The sequence below is a fragment of the Aquarana catesbeiana genome, linkage group LG13 (assembly GCF_042186555.1).
Source record: "Aquarana catesbeiana isolate 2022-GZ linkage group LG13, ASM4218655v1, whole genome shotgun sequence".
NCBI classification, from domain to species: domain Eukaryota; kingdom Metazoa; phylum Chordata; class Amphibia; order Anura; family Ranidae; genus Aquarana; species Aquarana catesbeiana.
Window position 1 is genome coordinate 44748002 of NC_133336.1, and position 22108 is coordinate 44770109.

General features: G+C 43.9%; 2 protein-coding genes across 3 annotated transcripts in view; both read left to right on the top strand.

Annotated features, from left to right (window-relative positions):
• Positions 1-22108, top strand: part of LOC141117628 (cholesterol 24-hydroxylase-like) — a 170596-nt gene that overhangs the window by 114248 nt on the left and 34240 nt on the right. The gene's annotated exons all lie outside the window — the stretch shown is intronic.
• Positions 1-22108, top strand: part of LOC141117627 (cholesterol 24-hydroxylase-like) — a 46859-nt gene that overhangs the window by 23428 nt on the left and 1323 nt on the right. The window contains exons 7-14 of one of the 2 annotated variants that reach the window (XM_073610567.1): positions 8918-9028; positions 9838-9994; positions 10576-10638; positions 12437-12509; positions 14667-14751; positions 15643-15753; positions 16850-16938; positions 20894-20960. In XM_073610567.1, the coding sequence (XP_073466668.1) occupies positions 8918-9028; positions 9838-9994; positions 10576-10638; positions 12437-12509; positions 14667-14751; positions 15643-15753; positions 16850-16938; positions 20894-20960 (756 nt within the window). The remainder of the gene's footprint in view (positions 1-8917; positions 9029-9837; positions 9995-10575; positions 10639-12436; positions 12510-14666; positions 14752-15642; positions 15754-16849; positions 16939-20893; positions 20961-22108) is intronic. The other variant, XM_073610568.1, reaches the window with a different exon arrangement.

Consider the following 22108-nt stretch of genomic DNA (forward strand, 5'->3'; position numbering starts at 1 on the left):
CCATCAGAGTGCCCCCTTACATCAGGTGTCCCCATCAGAGTGCCCCCTTACATCAGGTGTCCCCATCAGTGTGCCCCCTTACATCAAGGTTCCCCATCAGAGTGACTTTTAAGATCAGGTGTCCCCAGTAAAGTGCCCCCTTACATCAGGTGCCCCCGGTAGAGTGGCTTCCTATATCAGGTCCATCTTCTCAGTCCCAGTGCCGACTCTCTCTGTCGCTCCCTGCAGTCTAGTCCGTCTATCCGGGTTTCAGGCAGACTGAAAACTGGATACATGATTCAAAATCCGGACAGTCCGGGTGAATCCCGGATAGGTGGCAACCCTGATTTTAACCTAGCAACCTAACTAGAGGAGAGCACTACATGAATACCCCATGCCTGGATTTGTCTCAGCATCAGAAACATCCAGACATTCGGCCTTTGACCTGAAATCCCAGACTGCATATAGGATAATGGATGCAGCCCTAGCATAAGCGCTGCTCAAAATGAGCAACACAATTAGACAAAAATCAGGCTGCCTTTCAATTAACAAAGTCTATGCACATAATTGCAAAGGTCTGAGAAAGATTTAGCACTGAAGATTTTTAATCCAAACAGACACATAGCTAAGAAGTGGTCCCATGGCAGATTGTATTTTATTGTAGTTTAGAGCAGCATTGGAAGTAATTTGCGACTCAACCGGCAACCATGAAGTAAATCAAAAAATTCAGAATTAACACTCTACCCACTGCTATACACTGTTTGTGCTGATGCACACAGCCACCTGAGCCTGTTCAATGCAAGTCCTAACATTTACCCCCCTCACCCAGAAAGCCCAGGTACTGCGTATAGCCTCCAATAGAAATGAAAGAAATGAAGGGTTGTACTCTGGGTATATACAGCAGTGCTATCCTAAACACGAGTATAGCGCATGGACATATGCCTGTATGCTATGCTAGTGTATCCCTGTGCCCTAACAGTGAAGGTTCCAAACCACTACTCTCAATGCACACGTTCATGAAGAAATGGCTACGGGTATGTGCATAAGTGCGACCAACGGCTGGAACCGAAGATAGTCAGAGCGAGAAAATGTCTCCAGCACACCATGAACCACCAGAATGGGTCCAAAACTTTTTTCAGCGATCACATTGTTACAGAAGAAGCAACATTTCGGAGCCTTGCAGGACCCCTTCATCAGGCATGCCTGATGAAGGGGTCCTACAAGGCTCCGAAACGTTGCTTCTGCTGTAGCATTGTGATCGCTGAATAAAGCTTTGAACCCATTCATTCATTGCATGCTGGTGACGTTTTCTCGCTCTAATGCTGAAGGGTCACAACAGGAGCCCAGCATAGCTCAGTGGTAACTGAAGACCTCAAGTGTGTCCCTGAACGGACTTCTCTATAACATGATCAGGAGCCCAATCACAAACAGGGGCTGGGATCTGTCTGTGGCAACTCGGTCACTGTGCTGGGAGCATGCATTGATCACGCTCTCAGCACAGAAAACTCAGACATGGACTCATGTGTGGCTTTAAGGCCCAACCTCCCCGCTACAGCACATATGCGTTACATGGTTGGCAAGAGGTTAAAAATGTAGGGACACACAAGAAACAAATCTCATCAAATACATGTTGATCTGCTAAAAATCCAGTGCGGTTCTAACATTTTGACTGAACTACATAGTCTTTTCTGCACTGAAAGCCCAACCAGCCATGTATGCTGGACTAGAGAACGGCGCCAGTGCCTTGCCCCCCTCTGTCCCTTTCCTCAGCTTAGGAATAAATCTTTGCCCGCCTGGATAGGTTTCTCTCACTGACCTAGCAGCTGGAACGCAGCACGAACAAAAAGTCTCTGCCACAGACTTTGGTGGGACAAACTCATACGATCCTCTGCCACAGGATGTAGTAGTTTTCGATGAACAGCAAACACAGTACCAGAACCTTTAAGCCAACCCGGCAGTACTTGTGCGGTAGGGTAATTTAGGATGCATCCTCCAATTGAGTCACCAGGCCCTTCTCCAGACCAGCGCTCCGCATGGTCCCTTCCAAGACGGGTCCTCCCCTGGATTCTTCTCAATTGTCCGGCTTCTTCCCTCAGGACAGACAGCACAGGACCATCCCAGCAGTAGCAGGCCCCAGACAGGCTTCTGGGCCTACCTGCACGGCTTCAGCGGCGTAACCCTCCAAGCCGGAGGGCTACGAGATAGCACTCACTGACACATACCTCTAGGCCAAGAGGGCCACGAAGCGAAAAGCTCCCCGAAACATGGCGTCTGCCCCATAAATACCCTCTCCCAGAATGCAACTCGGAGGACCACCTCCGCCGAGTTATCTCCGGGACAGAAGAGCACTCATACACTTCAGCTTGTTGCTTTCCAACATTGACCCACGATGACAACGACACCCACAGGCGCAATGTGGAAATGCACGCAACACAGCCAAGCTGGAACAGAGGCTAAACTAACATTAGATTAAACCTCAACAATGTATAGCACAGATGATCCATTAAATTTACCTATAAGCGGTAGATTAGAAATCTACCAGCGCTACACCATAATTTATATGTCCAGCCATATGGGTGCTTTAAGACCTCATTGTTTACTGCCACAATGCTTCCATGTTGATGTGTACATAAGACCCCTTTCACACTGGAGTGTATTGCAGGCGCTATAGCGCAATCCGCCCTTAAAGTGCTGTCACATTCACTCCAGTGTGACAGCCCGAGGACTGTCACACTGGAGCGTTGCGCTAGCAGGATGGTAAAAAAAGTCCTGCTAGCCGCATCTTTGGAGCGGAAAAAGAGAGGTATGTTTACCGCTCCTTCACTGCTGCTGCCCATTGAAAGCAATGGGACAGCATGGCTATACCGCCCGCAATGCACTGGGGGGCCTCCATGTCCATTTTGCTTGGGGCCCCCAAATTCCTTCAAACGGCCCTGCCTGCACTCTGTATGTAACGCACCCCTCAATCCTGCATTCTATATGTAATGCACCCCTCATTCCTGCACTCTGTATGTAACGCACCCCTCAACCCTGCACTCTATATGTAATGGACCCCTCAATCCTGCACTCTGTATGTAACGCACCCCTCAATCCTGCACTCTATAAGTAACGCACCCCTCAACCCTGCACTCTGTATGTAATGCACCCCTCAATCTTGCACTCTGTATGTAACGCACCCGTCAACCATGCACTCTGTACGTAGCTCACCTCTCAGCCCTGCATTCTGTACATGGCGTACCACTCAACCTTGCACTCCATACAAAGCACACTCCTCAATCCTGCACTCTGTATGTAGCTTACCCCTCAACACTGCTCTACTGCAGGTGGCATGACTAGTCATTTATTTCTGGGAGCCTGTCCTTAGGGATACTGCTCACATTGGACTCTGTGCCTACATGCACTCAGTTAACCTTCATAGTTGTGTTCTCTGCTCTGCTCATTGCTAATAGCAAGTTCTAGGAGTTTTCTGTCTATTGGTGGGTCCCCTCACCTCCCCAGTCCATGGTGTGCAGGCAGTGGGGAGATGTGCTGTAACCCCTAACAACCCTGTGTATTGTCTTGAGTATTAGTGCCAGGAAGCTAGCTGTTAGGTAATTTGGACAGGGTAAAATCCCCAATCCTCACTATATTTAATAGGTACGATGCCTGGCGTGTGTGGAGAGGCGACTCTTTGTACACCTTGCTGCATGTATGCGTTCCTTGATCATCCGATCGAGGGCGAATACTGCTGTGCAAAATGTAAGCACATTGTTTCCCTGGAAGCCCAGATTCTGAATATGGGGAAGCAACTGTCAGCACTGAGAAGTCCCTCCATACTAAAGGAGAGCCAGGAACGTACACGGCAGGTGCCGGCAGTGGCCAGCACAGAGGCGGGTGGAGACAAAGAGGTGCAGGCACTAGCAAAGAGTAGATGGGTGACAGTCAGGAGGGGTAGAGGGGGAAGTGCCAGGGAGGCCGATCCAGGACTGGAGCATCCCAATAAGTACGCTCCATTGAGTGACATTGGTGAAACCAGTCAGGGACCAGCACTGCTGGAGCTGAGGGACTCTCCTAGCTGCCGGGGGAAGAACTCCTCCAGTGAGAGTGGGGGGGCAGCAAAGGGAAAGGAAAGACAGATTCTGGTGGTAGGGGACTCAGTTCTTAGAAGGACAGGGAGGGCAATCTGTAACCAAGACCTGAAGCGCCAAACAGTATGTTGTCTACCGGGCGCTCGGGTTCGGCACATCACGGATCTTGTGGACAGATTACTGGGAGGGGCTGGGGAAGACCCGGCTGTCATGGTGCACGTTGGCACCAATGACAAAGTCAGAGGCAGATGGAGTGTCCTAAAGAATGATTTTAGGGACTTAGGAGCTAAATTGAGGAAAAGGACCTCCAAGGTAGTATTCTCAGGAATACTACCGGTACATCGAGCCACACCAGAAAGGCAGAGGGAGATTAGGGAAGTAAACAAGTGGCTGAAGAGCTGGTGTAGTAAGGAGGGGTTTGGGTTCCTGGAGGACTGGGCCGACTTCTCAGTCGGTAACCGGTACTATAGAAGGGACGGACTGCACCTAAATGAGGAGGGTGCAGATCTGCTGGGAATGAAGATGGCCAAAAAGTTAGAGGGGTTTTTAAACTAGGCGATGGGGGGGGAGGGTCCAGAGGCAGAGATAGCCAGCGCGGAAGATATTCCAGAGGGTAGTATTGGGGGCATTAGTGGTAGGTTAACCAAAGCACAAAAACACAAGGTGAGTATAGTAGCAAGTCCTAGTTGCAATCTCGAAACACCCAATACGAGGACAATATGCGACCGGTCTAAACTATGTGGCATGTTCACCAATGTCAGGAGCATGGCGGACAAGATGGGTGAACTAGAGATACTCTTGTACGAGGAGGATTTGGATTTTGTGGGAATTTCAGAGACCTGGTTCAACAGCTCTCATGATTGGCTGGCAAACATTCAAGGGTATACCCTATACCGCAAGGATAGAGAGGCTAAAAAAGGGGGGGGGGTATGCCTATATATCAAGAATAATGAACAAGTGAATATGAGAGATGACATCACCGAGGGAGCTAGAGAGGAGGTGGAATCCTTATGGGTGGAGCTCCAAAGGGATGAAGCTAAGGGGAAAATAATACTGGGAGTATGCTATAGGCCCCCTAACCTGAGGGAGGAAGTGGAGACAGATCTCCTATCACAATTTGGATTAGCAGCAAGGATGGGAAGTGTTATCATAATGGGGGATGTGACAGACCTAGCTGGGAGAGAGATTTTGGAGGGGACTGTATGCTAGCCTCTTGCCGATCGATTGTGGGCCCTTGCATTTGGGGTAACGGTGCTCTTTGTGAGCTGTATGCCTGGGGACCCTTGAGGTGGTATTACTGTGGATTTGGGTCTTGGTCCCCCAGGACACACAGACTCTGGGGACCCTGGATTTGCCATATTGGAATAGTGGCTGATTCATAATGCTGGGACAGATACTGTTAGGAGATGCTGATGTAAATTCCAGCACCTGTCTGTCTGTTGTCTGCTAAAATGTGTATTGTAAATAAGTCTCTAGTATGGGATCTAAGAGTCATTAGATCCCCATTGTTGTTTGTGTTTAATTAACTCTGCTATTGTGATAATGTTGATTGGATTTTCTGAACTACAAAACGGCCAGTCTGGCCTAAAGGTCATGTCTGAGTCATCTAGGCTGTCTAAAGGGATTAGTTAATTAGCTCATGTTAATTAGGTCAATTAAGTTACAGCTGTATTGTTAGAGTAATATGAGTTGGAGGTATGCACCTCCACTTTTAGTGTATAAAAGAGCCTGTATATTGCAATAAGAGAGATTCCTGTTTGAACTTACATACAGCCTGCCTGGTGTTTGTTCTGAGCTATCACAACTGGGTTAGAACGGCACAGAGCTGTAGTTCTAATCCCGAAGCATCGGATGACCGAGCAATCAGATGTTGCGATCTGCAGTCTGATTCTATAGCAGCAGAGGAGTGTCGGGAGAGTGGAACCGAGCGAACAAGGACTCGTTACAGGGGATTTTAATTATCCAGACATAGACTGGACGGAGGGAACCGCGCGTTCATTTAAGGCTCGCCAGTTCCTTAATGTCTTGCAGGACAATTTTATGGGTCAGATGGTAGACGCACCAACTAGAAATAAAACATTACTGGGTCTACTGATTACCAACAATACAGACCTGATCATGGATGTTGAAATATGGGGCAATTTAGGTAACAGCGATCACAGGTCAATTAATTTCAGTATAAATCACACAAATAGGAAACATAAAGGGAATACAAAGACACTGAATTTCAAAAGAGCCAACTTCCCTAAACTACAAACCTTGCTAAAAGGCATAAATTGGGATAAAATATTAGGAACAAAGATTACGGAGGAGAGATGGGTTTGCTTTAAGAGCATATTAAATAAGGGCATTAGCCAATGTATCCCATTGGGTAATACATTTAAAAGAGCAAACAAAAGTCCTGGATGGCTTAACTCCAATGTAAAAATACATATAAAAGCAAAGGAGAAGGCCTTCAAAAAATACAAGGTTGAGGGATCATCCTCAGCATTCAGACTTTATAAAGATTGCAACAAGAAATGTAAGGGTGCAATTAGGACAGCTAAGATAGAACATGAAAGACACATAGCGGAGGAGAGCAAAAAAAATCCCAAGAAATTCTTTAAGTATGTAAACAGTAAAAAAGGGAGGACAGACCATATTGGCCCCATAAAGAATGAAGAAGGACATCTGGTTACAAAGGATGGGGAGATGGCGAAGGTATTGATTTTATTCTTCTCCTTAGTCTTCACGAGTGAATCGGGGGGGCTTCAGTAACCAAAACTGCAGTGTTTATCCTCATGACACAACACAAATAAAGGGTCTGGAGGATCTTAGTTATGAGGAAAGGTTGCAAGCACTGAACTTATTCTCTCTGGAGAAGAGACGCTTGAGGGGGATATGATTTCAATTTACAAATACCGTACTGGTGTCCCCACAATAGGGATAAAACTTTTTAGCAGAAGAGAGTTTAACAATACTCGTGGCTGCTCATTAAAATTAGAAGAAAAGAGGTTTAACCTTACACTACGTAGAGGGTTCTTTACTGTAAGAGCGGCAAGGATGTGGAATTCCCTTCCACAGGCGGTGGTCTCAGCGGGGAGCATTGATAGCTTCAAGAAACAATTAGATAAGTACCTGAATGACCGCAACATACAGGGATATATAATGTAATACTAAAACATAATCATACACATAGGTTGGACTTGATGGACTTGTGTCTTTTTTCAACCTCACCTACTATGTAACTATGTAACTATGTAACCAATAAGTGGTAATGATGCACAGTAACCTCTAGCAACCAATGAGTGAGCAGTAAGCATGTAACCTCTAGCAACCATTTGATTAGCAGTAATGATGTGCAGTACCTTCTAGTAACCAATCAGCAAGCAGAAATGATGTGCTGTAACCTAGCAACTAATCAGTGAGTCGTAATCTGTGCTGTAACCTCTAGCATCCAGTCAGTGAGCGGTAATGATATGCTGTAGCCTCTGGCAACCAATCGCAATCACTGCCTGATCTGCTACAGTAAACTGATTTTGAGTGGGGGGGGGAGCTGGGGGACCCCAAAAAAATGTTTGCCCAGGGTCCAATCAATATTAAAGAAGATGGCCCTGCCCCCCCCCCCCCCCCACACACACACACACACACACACACACCGCACTGTACTGAGAACAGGCTGCCTGTGCAGGCACGGCGATGTATCTGTATATCGCTGCTTGCTTACAGGTTTAGAGCGCACGGCACCCTCTCTGATTGTACACAGAGGGAGTCTGTCTGCAAGTCCCAGCCAATGATTAATGCCTGTGTCCAATCACAGCTCAGAGCCCTGTGGTGACAATCAACACAGGGCGCTGTACAGGGATAAGAAACAGAGATCTTTAGTAAAAAGCAGCACATATTACACACAATTACACATTGTTAGGCACACATTTAACCCATTGATTGTCATAGATGTTAACCGCTTCCCAGCCGGAGTCATTATTACAGTGACAGAGTATATTGTTATACCTGCAGAAGAATACATTTTGGCCTAAATTTATATAGAAATTCAATTTTATGAATTTCTTTTATTGGATATGTATTACTGCAGAAAGTAAAAAATATAGTTTTTTTCCCCAAAATGTTTGGTCTTTTTTCATTTATATCGCAAAAAATAAAAACCCAGTGGTGATCAAATACCACCAAAAAAAGCTCTATTTGTAAAAAAAAAAAAAAAAATGATATGAATTTCTTTTGTGTACAGTGTTGCATGACCGCGTAATTACCGGTTAAAGTAAAGCAGTGCTAAATAGCAAAAAAATGGCCTGGTCATGAAAGCGGAGTTCCACTCAAAAGTGGAACTTCTGCTTATATACTCCCCCCCCCACCTCCGGTGCCACATTTGGCACCTTTCAGGGGGAGGGGGGAACGGGGACCTGTTTTTGACAGGTCCCCTTCCTCACTTCCGGGAGACGGGCCGTGGCCCGATTTCCAGGAAGTTCGGCCCCCCTCCTTATTCCCCTGCCACCGGGCTAATTAGAAAGCGCAGTGCGCTTTGTGCATGCAAAGTAGGGAACCAGCAATGAAGCCGAAAGGCTTCACCGCCTGATTCCCTTACCAGGAATGGCGGCGGCAGCACCTGGGAGTAGATCCGAAGATCGGCTGGGGTGCCGACATCGCAGGCTCCCTGGACAGGTAAGTGCCTTAATAATAAAAGTCAGCAGCTGCAGTATTTGTAGCTGCTGACTTTTAATTTTTTTCACCCAGGCTGGACCTCCTCTTTAAGGAGGTAAAACCTTCCAGAGCTCAAGTGGTTAAAAAAGTCTGATGTAAAGGATGAGAGGAAGGTTTGCGGATAAATGTGGCCAAAATCTAGACATACATTATAATTCATTGTTTTTTTTTTCTAGGTAGCTTTTGGGATGGACCTGAATTCCATTGATGATGATCAGACTCCGTTTCCTCGAGCCATATCCCTGGCTATGAGAGGATTAGTGGAAACGAGAAACCCTTTTATTAGGGTGAGGACTGGATTGATTTTTCTATCTTGCAATGTGGGGCCCATATAGACTGATGTCCTTAGCTCATGCTACTATGATCATATTGCTGCTGTTCTCCTCTACAGGATGCTACAATATTCCATTTTCTAATGCTCCTAGGTTATGTTTTGTCCTTAGGAGTTGTGGGTGATAGCACTGGAGAGGCAGTGAGTATTGCACCTGGGGCTTAAAAAAATGTAGCGGAGTGCCAATTTACTCACCATGCTCAAATGTAGGTGCCGACCCATTACCTCTTTTTTCCAACAACTCCCTGGGTTCTTAGACACACTCACAGAAGACACGTTTCTCTACTTCCCTGCCTCAGCAGCTCCAAAACACAACACCTGATGAGGCAGAGGTAGTTGGGTAATTGACCTTCAGCCAGGTGTGAGGCCTTTTACTGGCAGAACCGGCGTGTGGACAGCTGGGCCAGAGCCTAACAGTGCACAGCTAGCAGAGTAATACAGTTTCAGCTGGATGGCGCTTTGTCCTTGGACCTTGGATCCCTCCAGCTGTTTGCCCATGTTAACAGAACTACCCTGGATTTTAACTGTAAGGGACACTGTTTATGGGGACAGTTGTGGGTAGTTGTGTTGTTTTACTTAAGTAGTCACTTCCAGGTGGACTCTCTCTTGCTACAGAGTCTTATAGACACTATGCAGCCACATGTTATCCTGATTGAGTCCCAAAGACATTGCTGTAAAGAGTCCATGTTTGTGCAGCTTTCATGATCTGTCATGCATTTTGAAACAAATTATTTTATGTATATTTCTGTATATCTTTCTTGCTAGTTCTCCATGGAAAAGCAGAAGTATATTAAAGATACTCAAGAGAGCCTCAAACTTCTCAGAAAAACTGGGAGAGAATGTATCAATAGACGCAGAAAGGCAATTGAAGACGGAGAAGACGTTCCAGTGGATATATTAACACAGATCCTCAAAGGGGCAGGTAAGCCAAAAGAGCTCTCAGTTATCTCATTTTATACAAAAGAGGTTTCCCTCCTCATTCTTTTCTGTTGTCAGAAGTTATAATGAAAAACATTTAGGAGGCATACCTGGAAAAAGGTAAGGCAGATTCTCTGATCTTAGAAGAGGTCCCCCTGGAAGAGGTTTTAGAAGAGTTCCACCTGCTCGTTCTTTACTGTTCCCAGGGGTTATAATGTAAAACATTTAGGGGCCATACATAGGAAAAAAGTAAGGCCAATTCTCTGATTTTGGAAGAGGTTCCCCCCTGGAAGAGGTTTGGAAAGAAGTCTGCCTGCTCATTCTTTACTGTTCCCATCCCAGGGGTATGACGTAAAACACTTAGGGGCCATACCTAGGAAAAAAAGTAAGGCAGGTATTCCAATCTTGGTAAAGGTTCTCCTGTAAGAGGTTTTGAAAGAGGTCTCCCTTATAAACCCCCACTGTTGTCTGGGGTCATGATGTAATACATTTAGGGAAAAAAGTATTCTTGCTTATTAAATATCTATGGATAAGCATTTTCTTTTTTTTCAAGAAAGACTAATTTACTTTTCCCTCTCTTCACAGCCCAGGAGGATGAATGTGATATGGAAGATTTGATAGATAATTTTGTTACTTTCTTCATTGCGGGTTTGTAATCTAATCCATAAATGTACAATGACTTTTTTGAACAGGTAGAACTGCATGTAGAATAATGCCGTGTACACACAATCGGACTTTCCGACAACAAAATCGTGGATTTTTTTCCAAAGGATGTTGGCTCAAACTTGTCTTGCATACACACGGTCACACAAATGTTGTTGGAAATTCCGAACGTCAAGAACGTGGTCATGTACAACACGTACGACGAGCCGAGAAAAATTAAGTTTGATAGCCAGTGCGGCTCCTCTGCTTGATTCCGAGCATGCGTGGAATTTTGTGCGTCTGACTTGTGTACACACGCTCAGAATTTCCGACAACAAAGTGAAGTTGGCGGAAAATATGAGAACCTGCTCTCAAACATTTGTGTGTGGAAATTCCGACAGCAAATGTCCGCTGGAGCATACACACGGTCGGACTTTCTGACAGCAAGCTCACATCGAACATTTCCCGTTGGAAATTCCGACCGTGTGTACGTGGCATAAGAGTCAACAGCTTTTTTTAGCTGTTCTACAAAAGTATATATTGATGTAATAAGGAAAGTTTCAGGATAAGCGAGGAAATTATTAAAGAGGAGCTTCACCCTGTAAACAAAATTTTAAAAGCCAGCAGTTACAAATACTGTTTTAAAAAACACACACTTACCTGTCCCAGGATCCAGCAATGTCCTTACCCGACCCAGATCTTTGCTGGTCTTCGGGGCCAGGTGTCAATATCCTAACTGTCGGCAGCTGACTGTGACTCCTTGTGGCTTCACAGCCAGCTGTCCAATGCACATGCGTGAGCCGCACCTCGTGAATGGTCCTGCAGTCTCCTGGGACCTGGGACGTGTCCCAAGAGACTGTGGGAGGGGGGGGGGCGAACTTCTGCTTAGATTGCCGCGGCATTCCGACTCAAAATCAGGTACCTGCCCCCCCCCCACAAAATACATTCCAATTATGGGAGAGGATGGGGGGAGGAGGAGGAAAAGCGTAACTTCCTCTTTTGGGTTGAGTTCCGCTTTATTATAGAACTGATACAATGTAATCAGTTGAAAAACAAGTCAGAAAATTTACACTGAAATTGTTCAGAGCAAAGGTGTATAATGAAGCAGTAAACTCAGAAAATATATGCAAATATTATACGATTGTATATAATACAGTTTAAAGCCTAACTACATGTGCTTTTCTTAGAACTTACTTTACTTTACTATACTGAGAATGTAGGAGGCCTCCATCCTTGACCTCTCCTGAAAATACTAGTTGCCTGGCTGTCATGCTGATCCAGTATCATAAGTACATTCTGACTCACTGATCTGATGCAAGTATGCAGATCAGGAGCTCTGACTTAATAAGACACTCATTAGGCCTATACAAAGCAGAATGACAATGCCTCCTGATTGCAACCCCATCCCCAAGCAACATATATTGACCCAGGACATCGCCATTTGTGTCACTTGGGGAAGGGAATCAGTGATGTCATCTACCCAGCTACATTTTGACACCATATGACAACGGAGCAGACCCAGGATAGATTTCTACAGCAGGGAGGCCCTGTCATTCTGCCCTGAATGGGTAGGTGGGCATGTTTTACAGACGTTGAAGCAATGCAAATAAGGGTAAATGTGTGGCAATATCCTCAAACAACCAATATGATTTCATCTTTCACCTTTTTTGGATTGGCTGTCATTAGCAAGCTTCAGTTTTGCCACTGTTTCTAGTTCTCTGTTTTTTTGTATATTAGCCGCACCGATTGCTAGCTCTTGTGCTTGCTTGAAAAGGCTCTTTAAACAGATTTGTGTTCTTTTCAGGGCAAGAAACAACTGCCAACCAGTTATCATTTACAGTGATAGAACTGGCACGGAACCCGGACATTCTTAAAAAGTGAGACACATAATATGATAAAAGTGAAGATACCACTTTACTGATGTATTATCCATTAAGAAATCAAATCATTCCTTGGGCAAAAGAGAATAATTCCAAAAAAAGGCCAAGGAAAAATCCAAGGAAAATTCCAAGCTCTACTTACCGACCAGCCTGCGACCAACCAAACTGACCTGTCTAACAGTATGCGTTAAAAACAGGGGTTTAGTCTGCACAGATTTGCAAATACATGAGTAAGCTACAGGCCCTGTCAAGGCACCCTGTTACCTGTAGTCTCTACCTTTAAGTTTTAAGAGGCTCCACAGTAGATATATATTGGTCAGGTAAAGCACTGACACCTTTGCGGCCATAGTGCTAAGTGCTGGGTGTCCAGTGTGCCCCTGCATCTTTAACCACTTGCCGACCAGCCGCCGTCATTATACAGCGGCAGGTCGGCAAGATCCCGTGAGCCGTCGTAGCTATACGTCGGCTCGTTTAAGTGGGATAGTTGCACTGCAGGGGTGCCGATGCTCGTGGCCGACGGTCGCAATGACCACCGGCCACGAGCGATGGCGGGCACGAGATGCAGAACAGGGATGTGTGTTTGTAAACACACATCCCTGTTCTGTGTGTAGAGACAGATCGTGAGTTCCTAATAGCTAGGAACCACGATCCGTCATTTCCTCTACAGTTAGAACACACAGTCAGGGAACACAGTTAACCCCTTGATTGCCCCTAGTGTTAACCCCTTCCCTGCCAGTGACATTTATACAGTAATCAATGCATTTTTATAGCACTGATCGCTGTATAATTGTCAATTGTCCCAAAAATGTGTCAAAAGTGTCCGATGTGTCCGCCATAATATCATAGTCACGATAAAAATCGCAGATCGCCGCCATTACTAGTAAAAAAAAAAAATAATAAAAATGCTACAAATCTATCCCCTATTTTGTAGACGCTATAACTTTTGCGCAAACTAATCAATATACGCTTATTGCGATTTTTATTACCAAAAATATGTAGAAGAATACATATCGGCCTAAACTGAGAAAAAAATTAGCTTTTTTTAAAAAAAAATTGGGGATATTTATTATAGCAAAAAGTACAAAATATTGTGTTTTTTTTTCAAAATCAACGCTTTTTTTTGTTTATCACGCAAGATAATCAAAAACTCAGAGATGATCAAATACCACCAAAAGAAAGCTCTATTTGTGGGAAAAATTTTGTTTGGGTACAGCGTTGCAGGACCGCACAATTGTCAGTTAAAGCGACACGGTGCCGTATCGCAAAAAATGCTCTGGTCATTGAGCGCCCAAATCTTCTGGGGCTGAAGTGGTTAAGGAGGTTTGGGCTCCCTCCAGCCCATCTGCCCTCTATCTATCCATCAGAATGCATGTGCTTCCACTGTGGAGCCTCTTAAAAGTCAGAGGTAGGGACTACAGGTAACAGGGTGCCTTGAGCCTGTAGCTTGCGCATGTATTTGCAAATGTGTGCAGACTAAACCCCTGTTTTTAAGGCCTCTTGCACATGATACTCCTGTTTGCGCATCTGTTTTTTCAGATGTTTTTTTTGTATGTATTTGCGCGCATATATTTGAGGGCATAAGCATGCGCACAGTTCCGCGAATTTTCGCACGCAAACTTATTCTCGCGTTCACAATAGGTTAACGGACTTGGAAAATGCGTGCATATTTCCGCGTGTGACGCGTATATTACTGACCAAAAATGCAGATCTTTCTATTTTATTTTTTTTACTGAAGAATACACGACGCTTGTTTACGCGCCTGTGTGCATAGGCACATTACAATTATTAGGCTGTATTTTCACTCAGTAAAAAAAATAAGCTGTGCTGAGCTTTTTCAAGCTGCAGTGTGCAAGAGGCCTAACGCATCTTGTTAGACAGGTCAGTTTGGTTGGTCGCAGGCTGGTCGGTAAGTAGAGCTTGGAATTTTCCTTGGCCTTTTTTTATATATGTTGCCCTCCAATGCTCCTTGTTGCAAAGGCCAGTTATAGGTGGGGGGGGGGCAGTGGCTAACATTTTGTGCAAAGGAGAATAATGCATATATTTTATGAATAAATCCTCAAAAACATTATAAAATTTATGTAGAAAAGTGCAAAACTCACAATACATTGGTTAAATATTATACAGATTAAACAACGAACTCGGTTTACCTTTCAGGGCTCAGGATGAAGTGGATGAAGTTATTGGTTCCAAAAGAGACCTCGAGTACGAAGATCTTGGAAAACTCCAATATTTGTCTCAGGTAGCTGCAAAAACTGTCCATTTTACAGGTTGCTCTATATTTAAAAGCTCCTTTGATCACCAAAGCTCATTCACTTATGAATGGACACAGGAGCGTTTGGCACCGTTTACTCACTGTGTCCATTTAAAAAAGGAAAATAGGAAAATATATAATTTACCGGCCCCTTCCCTCACTCTCCATCCTCAAGGCATCCCCTGCAGCAGCTGGCGAGAGAGGGGAAGATGGAAGCCAGCAGCAGGGGAGAGGGACCAGGGGAGCAGACTGGGGCCTGAGGGGCAGCAGGAAACACTTAACCTGGATAAGAGGGGATGCAGGGGCGGCATTTAGCGGAACCAATGCTTCCATTTTCCTCCTGCAGCCGCTATATACTGGTGGAAGGGAGAGGCGGCATATAGCGGTACCAATGCCCTCCATTTTTCTCCTGCAGCCGCTGAATACTGGCGGGAGGGAGAGGAGGAGAAGCTGGCTTTCAGCTGCTACAGGAGTAAAATGAAGGACATTGGTTCCTCTATATGCTGCCCCCACCACCCCTCCTATCCAGGTGTAGAACTAAATATGACAAGGAAGCCACATGGGCCCCCTGAAGTATTGGGCTGGGTTGCATATCTGGTATTGCCACAAACATAAGAAATAGGAGAATTTATTTATTTTTTAGTAACAGCAAGAAATATACAGTTGAATTTTAAAAAATGGTTGTTTTTATTACTATTTTGGTCCAGTTTTCATTTGATAAAAAAAAAAAAACAAAAAAAAAACAGGCGGTATTCATTACCATTTACCACCATGTGAAAGGACAATTAGTCCTGAAAAAAACAAGGTATAATCCACCTGGATTTCCTAGGTAGTTGCAATGATATTACAAACTTCAGATTTAATATGTATCTTCTTTAGGTCTTGAAGGAAAGTTTAAGACTCTACCCTCCTGCTCCAGGTACAACACGTGCACTAGAAGAAGAAACTGTTATAGAGGGCCTGAGAATTCCTGCTAAAACATCCCTGATGGTAAGATCCAAACCCTCCACATCCACTGACCCAAACAATGTTTACAGTGTATATATACAGTAATCACTACCCTAAAGAGACCCTTGCACCAATTTAAAAAAATGCAGAAAAAAAAGCAACAAACAAATATGTATTTTACATGCAGAATTGCAGTGTTTTTCCTTGGCGTAGAAAAAAAACTGTTTTACTCACTTGCATTGTTTGTTGGAACTTGCTAGAAAATTAGCCTAATTGATTCCCTAACACAGCACCCTTTTTTTGTGCATGTCAAAGCTTTTTCCTTTTCTGGGAGTGTCTATTATCTGTGCTGGCCCAGCAACTTTGTCCCTCCCCTCACCTCCTTACATAACCTTTTATGCAGCTGCTGGGGAGGAGCAATGCCTGCAAGGTCCGTTTGCCGGTGCCAGCATCTTCTCCCTGACTATTTCCGGGTGCTGGTCTTTGGGCATCTCGATTGCCTGACATGGGATGATGTCTCCCCCTCTCATGCACAGGAGTTCAGTCATCCTATCACACAGGCAGTGTGCCAGAATGTAAACTGAGCTGTGCATGCGCAGCTCAGTGTACATTCTACGGAGGATTGCAAACATGCAGGTAGGTGTATTTTATTACACAAGAGACCGTTTTCCGTCTGCAATAAAGAGCCTGCCTGCCCGCGATTTTTTTTTTTTATCATTTTTTGTACCATTTTAAAGCTTAGCTGCTTTTTTTTTTTTTAGGCAAAATGGGAATGGTATAGAACTTCTCTCATCCGTTTATTTGCTCTCTGTGTCTCCATTGGTAAATTTTACCCTCACTTTCTGGACAGGAAGTGATGAAAAATCTCTCTAATGGGAACACAGACTGGAACCAATTTTCCTTAAAACTGGGAAGAGTCATAATTGTGTTTTTTGTAAAGGGTGGAAAGGAGCCACTGACAAGTATACTGTATAGAATATCCTATATCTCAGCTTAGTGAGTGATGTTCATTAAGTATTGCAATGTTCTAAAATCAATACGCCTAATAAAAATATGGAATGTACTGAAACAAGGTTTGACCAATTTGTTTTATGAAATAAACCCGTATCTTCTGTATCTTCTGTTGTTCTTTAAACAGTTGAACTCCTACATCATGGGAAGGATGGAGCAGTTTCACCCAGATCCCCTTGTTTTCAACCCAGATCGATTTCACCCTGATGCTCCCAAGTAATTGTTTTTTCTTACCTGTGCTAATTGTTACCTTTGTAATACATTGGAAATAGCCAATTGGACTGTTCTTCAGACTTCATGGGGTCCAGACTGTGGCCAGTGGGAGTAGAAATGTCCCGGCATCGCAGGGAGTAAATCATGCCTAGGCTTGGTTGATGATATGTGGTCACTAGGAAGAGGAATAGTGCCCCATCATTGGTATCAGTGAAAGGAATAGTGCTCCATCACTGGTACTAGTGGAAGGAATAGTGGCTCATAATTGGTATCAGTGGAAGGAATAGTGCCCCACCATTGGTATTAGTGGTAAGAATAGTACCCCATCATTGGTGTCAGTGGAAGGAATAGTGCCCTATCATTGGTATCAGTTGAGGAAGCAGTGCCCCATCATTGGTATTAGTGGGAGGAATAGTGCCCCATCATTGGTGTCAGTGGAAGGAATAGTGCACCATAATTGGTATCAGTGGAAGGAACAGTGCCCCATCATTGGTATTAGTGAGAGGAATAGTGCCCAATTATTTGTGGTGGTGGAAGGAATAGTGTCCCATCATTGATATCAGTGGAGGGAGCAGTGCCCCATCATTGGTATTAGTAGGAGGAATAGTGTCCCATCATTAGTATCAGTGGAGGGAGCAGTGCTCCATCATTGGTATTAGCAGGAGGAATAATGCCCCATCATTGGTATCAGTGGAAGTAGCAGTGCCCCATCATTGGTGTCAGTGTAAGGAATAGTGCCCCATCACTGGTGTCAGTGGGAGGAATAGTGCCCCATCATTGGTATCAGTGGGAGGAATAGTGCCCCATCATTGGTGTCAGTGGAAAGAATGGTGTTGCATTGTTGGTGTTAGTAGAATATTATCTCGTATCAATGGGAGTAATAGTGCCCTAAGGGCCAAATAAAGACAAGCAAAGGGCCACATCCAGCCAGAGGGTCGCAGTTTGGAGACCACTGGTCTGGACAGCTACATATCAGACATCAATAACATGTAAAGGTTTCCATATATCAGCGTTGCCTTATTGCTGGATGTAAATGGGATCATACAGCCTTTTCGATCTGTTTGGAGCAGCCCGAGGACAAAAAATTTTTCATCTCGAGTCAGTGTCAGATTTTAACAAAAGGTCCAGCTGTGAATTTTTGGGGTTTTCTTTTTTTTAGACATCTAAACTTACATTTTCTAGTCCATTCTTGCCTTAGGGCAATGGTAGCACCTAAAAATCTCCAATTCTAATGATTTCCAATACTTTTTTTTAAAGATCGTAGATGTTCCCAGCAGTATAAGAGCCTATGCAGGCAACCAATCAGTCTGAAGACTCCCATATAGTGTAGTTTCCTTGGTTTTTATGGCCACAAATAGGAAAATATCTTGGAATAATATTATTTACATCTGGTTAGGTTGCAGTAGTCCACCTAAATAGTATGCAACCTGTCATCAGGCATATGAAGAATATCTCTGTCTCCACGCAGATTAATCTTTTAGTGGATGGTCAAACTTAAAGGCTTGTTCCACCTATTGGACCATGTTTCATATTACACCCATACAGTATTTGAGCAGTAACATGAAACATGGTCGTATTCCCCAACCCCCACCCTCAAACTGCCCCCCATTTATCTGAATCACAGGGGCCTTCTTCCTGGAGTATCCTGTTTTTTTTTTATTTAACAAGGCTGTGCGTGGCTACACCCACACTGCCACGTCATCCATTCACAGATTCATATACAGGGACCTGTGAATGAAAGACTACAAGTTCTATCTGCCAACATGGCAGGGACTCACAGAGTGTCAGCACAAGTACTCCGACATCCCTGCACTTGTAGTCCATTGTTTACTTCCTCTAGCCCCATAACTGTACAAACATGGGGCTAAGATGTAATGCAGGAGTCTGTGCATTGCACCCACGATGCACTAACCATGGTTGGTTGGAGTGCTCTGCAGGCTTCAATGCAAAAATGTAATACATGCAAATTATTTGTTTTATTATGTGTATGCATTTGCTAAATTTTGCAAAAGACAAATTATTCCTTTAATGCAGTGGTCTCCAAACTGCGGCCCTTTGCTTGCCTTTATCTACCTGTTGGAAGGCAACATGGTTTAATATTATATTTCTGGTATTTAATTCCCTGGTTGATACAGGCAGATGGCCCCAAGTTGGAATTTAACCAGTTACACATCAGAGCTTTGTAGAATATCAGAATCTGCATCTGAAAGCTAGCAAGGCTGTAACAAGGGCTTGGCTCCGAGCCGACTGGTATGATAATACACTTCAAGCAATCTTCAAAGAGAGCCATGGCTGCCAGGATGATTGATGACGATGGGTGAGATAGATCAAAGGATCAGAAGAGGCATCTAGAGATGACACATGGACAGTGCTGCCCCTAGAGGCCAATACAGCAGGATGGACAATAATATAAGATATTAAAAGGACTACCTCTTGAAAATATCTCATTGGACAGGAGGCTAGTGGGGGTGGTTACGAATGGGTCTGAATGAATGTGTAAAAAGGGCACACAGGAGAGAATTTGTCCCTTTTTTCGCTCATGGCTCTTGCCTGATGGCTCTGAGCCTCATGGCTATCTCTTTTGCCATCTGAGCCCAGCTGACGAAACAAAATCTTGAGGAAAGCATTGGGATAAGTATCTTTCATATTCTTGTATTATATGTTCTGGTGTTATATGCTTTGTAATATCTTTCTTTAGTATTTTCATGTTAGTGTTTTCCTATTTCCTTTCCTAAGACTTTGTTTTATTAAGCAGTGTGCTTGGTTTCATAGATAACCTTGTATTATAGTGATATCAACAGTAACTGTGGTCAGAGTTTTAATAAACTAGCTAACTATAGGAATAGATAAGTTAATACATAGGTGCAATAGAGGGAATTCGTTACCACCCTGGTATATTTATTGTACTAATTACTTCACTGCCCCTTGGAGAACTATTCCTCCCACCGACAGTAACAATGGGGCAAATTTCTTTTTCTACTCAAACTGGCCACAGTCCGACTTCTTTAAAGTCTGAAGGATAATAAACCGGCCCTTTGTTTAGAATGTTTGGAGACCCCTGCTTAATGCATAGGTAGAACCAGACCTTATTCCCTCAGGGTGGGCTGTGACAGGAGTGGTTTGTAGGATAAGAGATATGCAAATCAAATGCTTATACAGAGGTGTCCAATATTGGTGGATTATACATTCGGAGCCACGCTAAAATTTATTGTTGTACTTATGATAAGACACCATATAATGTGTTTCATACCAATGTGACATTTCTTCAGCACAAGTGAGTCACACTTTAGTTGAGGCCCTGAAGAAAGTTGTCAGCAGTGTGCAGAATGTGTAGTACCCTGACTAAAGTATATGTGACATGCCTGTTATGAAGACGTAGCAAGCAACCATGAAATGCATTATATGATGTTTTAATGTAACTACAACAATAAAATAGATTTTACTCTGGACACAAGATTTTTTAAATTGACCTCTCCATACGCACCAATACCGGGCACCTTCGCAGCACCGATATCTTGGGACATTCTTTTGCACAAATAAGAAAGATTCACCTGGTACGTTTTCCTAACATCTGCCAAGTGCTCCCAGGGTAGGGCTACAGATACTGTATGTTTGGGGCAAACAAGTATTTAGTAAAGCATCCTCTCTGCATTACATCCTAATGAAAAGGGCCTGCAAAATACAGACATGGCACCCAGCTCATTAAAAAAGCTCCCTGAAGCAGACACAATTGAACATTAATAACAGATCAGCCTACATGGGAATTTTGAAAATGTGTTAATAGGTTTCACTATTGTCAAAGCATAGGCATTAATTAAAATCTCATACAAACAAATGCCTATGCACATTTGGTCTTAAAGTAGTACACTTTGATTCTGACAAAATTGCCTGTAGTAATTTAATTTTTCAGCTGAAATGTTTGGCACATGAAGTGAGTAATTTTGATTTCTCCAAACAGGCCATATTTTACATATTTCCCATTTTCACTTGGGCCACGTTCTTGTATTGGACAAGTCTTTGCGCAGGTACGATATTTTAGTTTATCACATAACAATGTGGCAAAGAAAATGCCTGGACTATATGCCTAGAGCCTGCCTAGACACATCCAGCATACACAACTGGAGGACAAAGTGACAAGTCCTTTTTATATCTAGTTATCCCCGGTCACTGATACTTACCTTCCCCTCACTCTCCCACTGTCCCCTTGGCTTGTTGGACCCATGAGTCTAATCCTTGTTGGAGCTTCATGCCGGAGCTTACACAGGGTCTTATTCCCTCCCACACATGCACAGCTCTGGTAATTTGCTGAACAGGCTTGAGCAGGGCTGCTGATAAGGGGGTAGTAGCTGTCCTTCTGTACTGGGCCCAGGCCCCATAAGTTCAACAGGGGGGCCCAGAGCAGCAGAAATTGGCACAATTACTGGTACCAATCCCCTTATGTCCCTCCCTGTGTTTGCAATGATTCAGTGTGTGAATGAACGGGGAGCCTCTGTACAGAACACTTCCTGTTCATTCACTCTGAAGCTGAGGGTGCAGAGAAAGAATTGAGGAATCTGTGTCCTCAATCTCTTTCTCTGTCTCAAAAGAGATACGTTGGGTGTCTGTTTAGACTTCTGATATTTCACCAACCCTCACAGGGCTGTTAAAAAAATAAAAAAAATAAAATAAAATTGTAAAAAAATAAAAGAAAACCTTAATCAAGGGCTTATTCTCACAGGAATTTTTGATTGCAAGAATTAGTGGTTTCTTCATTCAGCTGGAGCCCCGTTAGGCTTGGCTCACTGTTCCTGTAAGCTAGGCTGCACGGGGCCCCATGGTTTTTAACAGCAATCCTGGGCTTGAGCACCACATCCTGTGAGGAATAGGATAAGGTCATATACTTTCCCATAACCATTTTTTTCCAAGGCCTCTGACACATAAACAGAGCAGTGAAGGACCAAGGGTAAGGTAAGTATCAGTGTTTGCCTGGAGGGGCAGGGGGCTTGTTATTAGATAACTCTATCACTTTTGCCTATTCCTGTTAACTAAAGTTGCATTTTTTCTAAAAACAGCTTTGCTTTTTTGGTAACATGTGAGCATCTACTCATTTATACTGTCCAGTAAAATAGAATTTAAGTAGAGTGACTTAAAGGGTCAGTCCACCCAAACTTGATACTCAGTGTTTGGTGGAGAC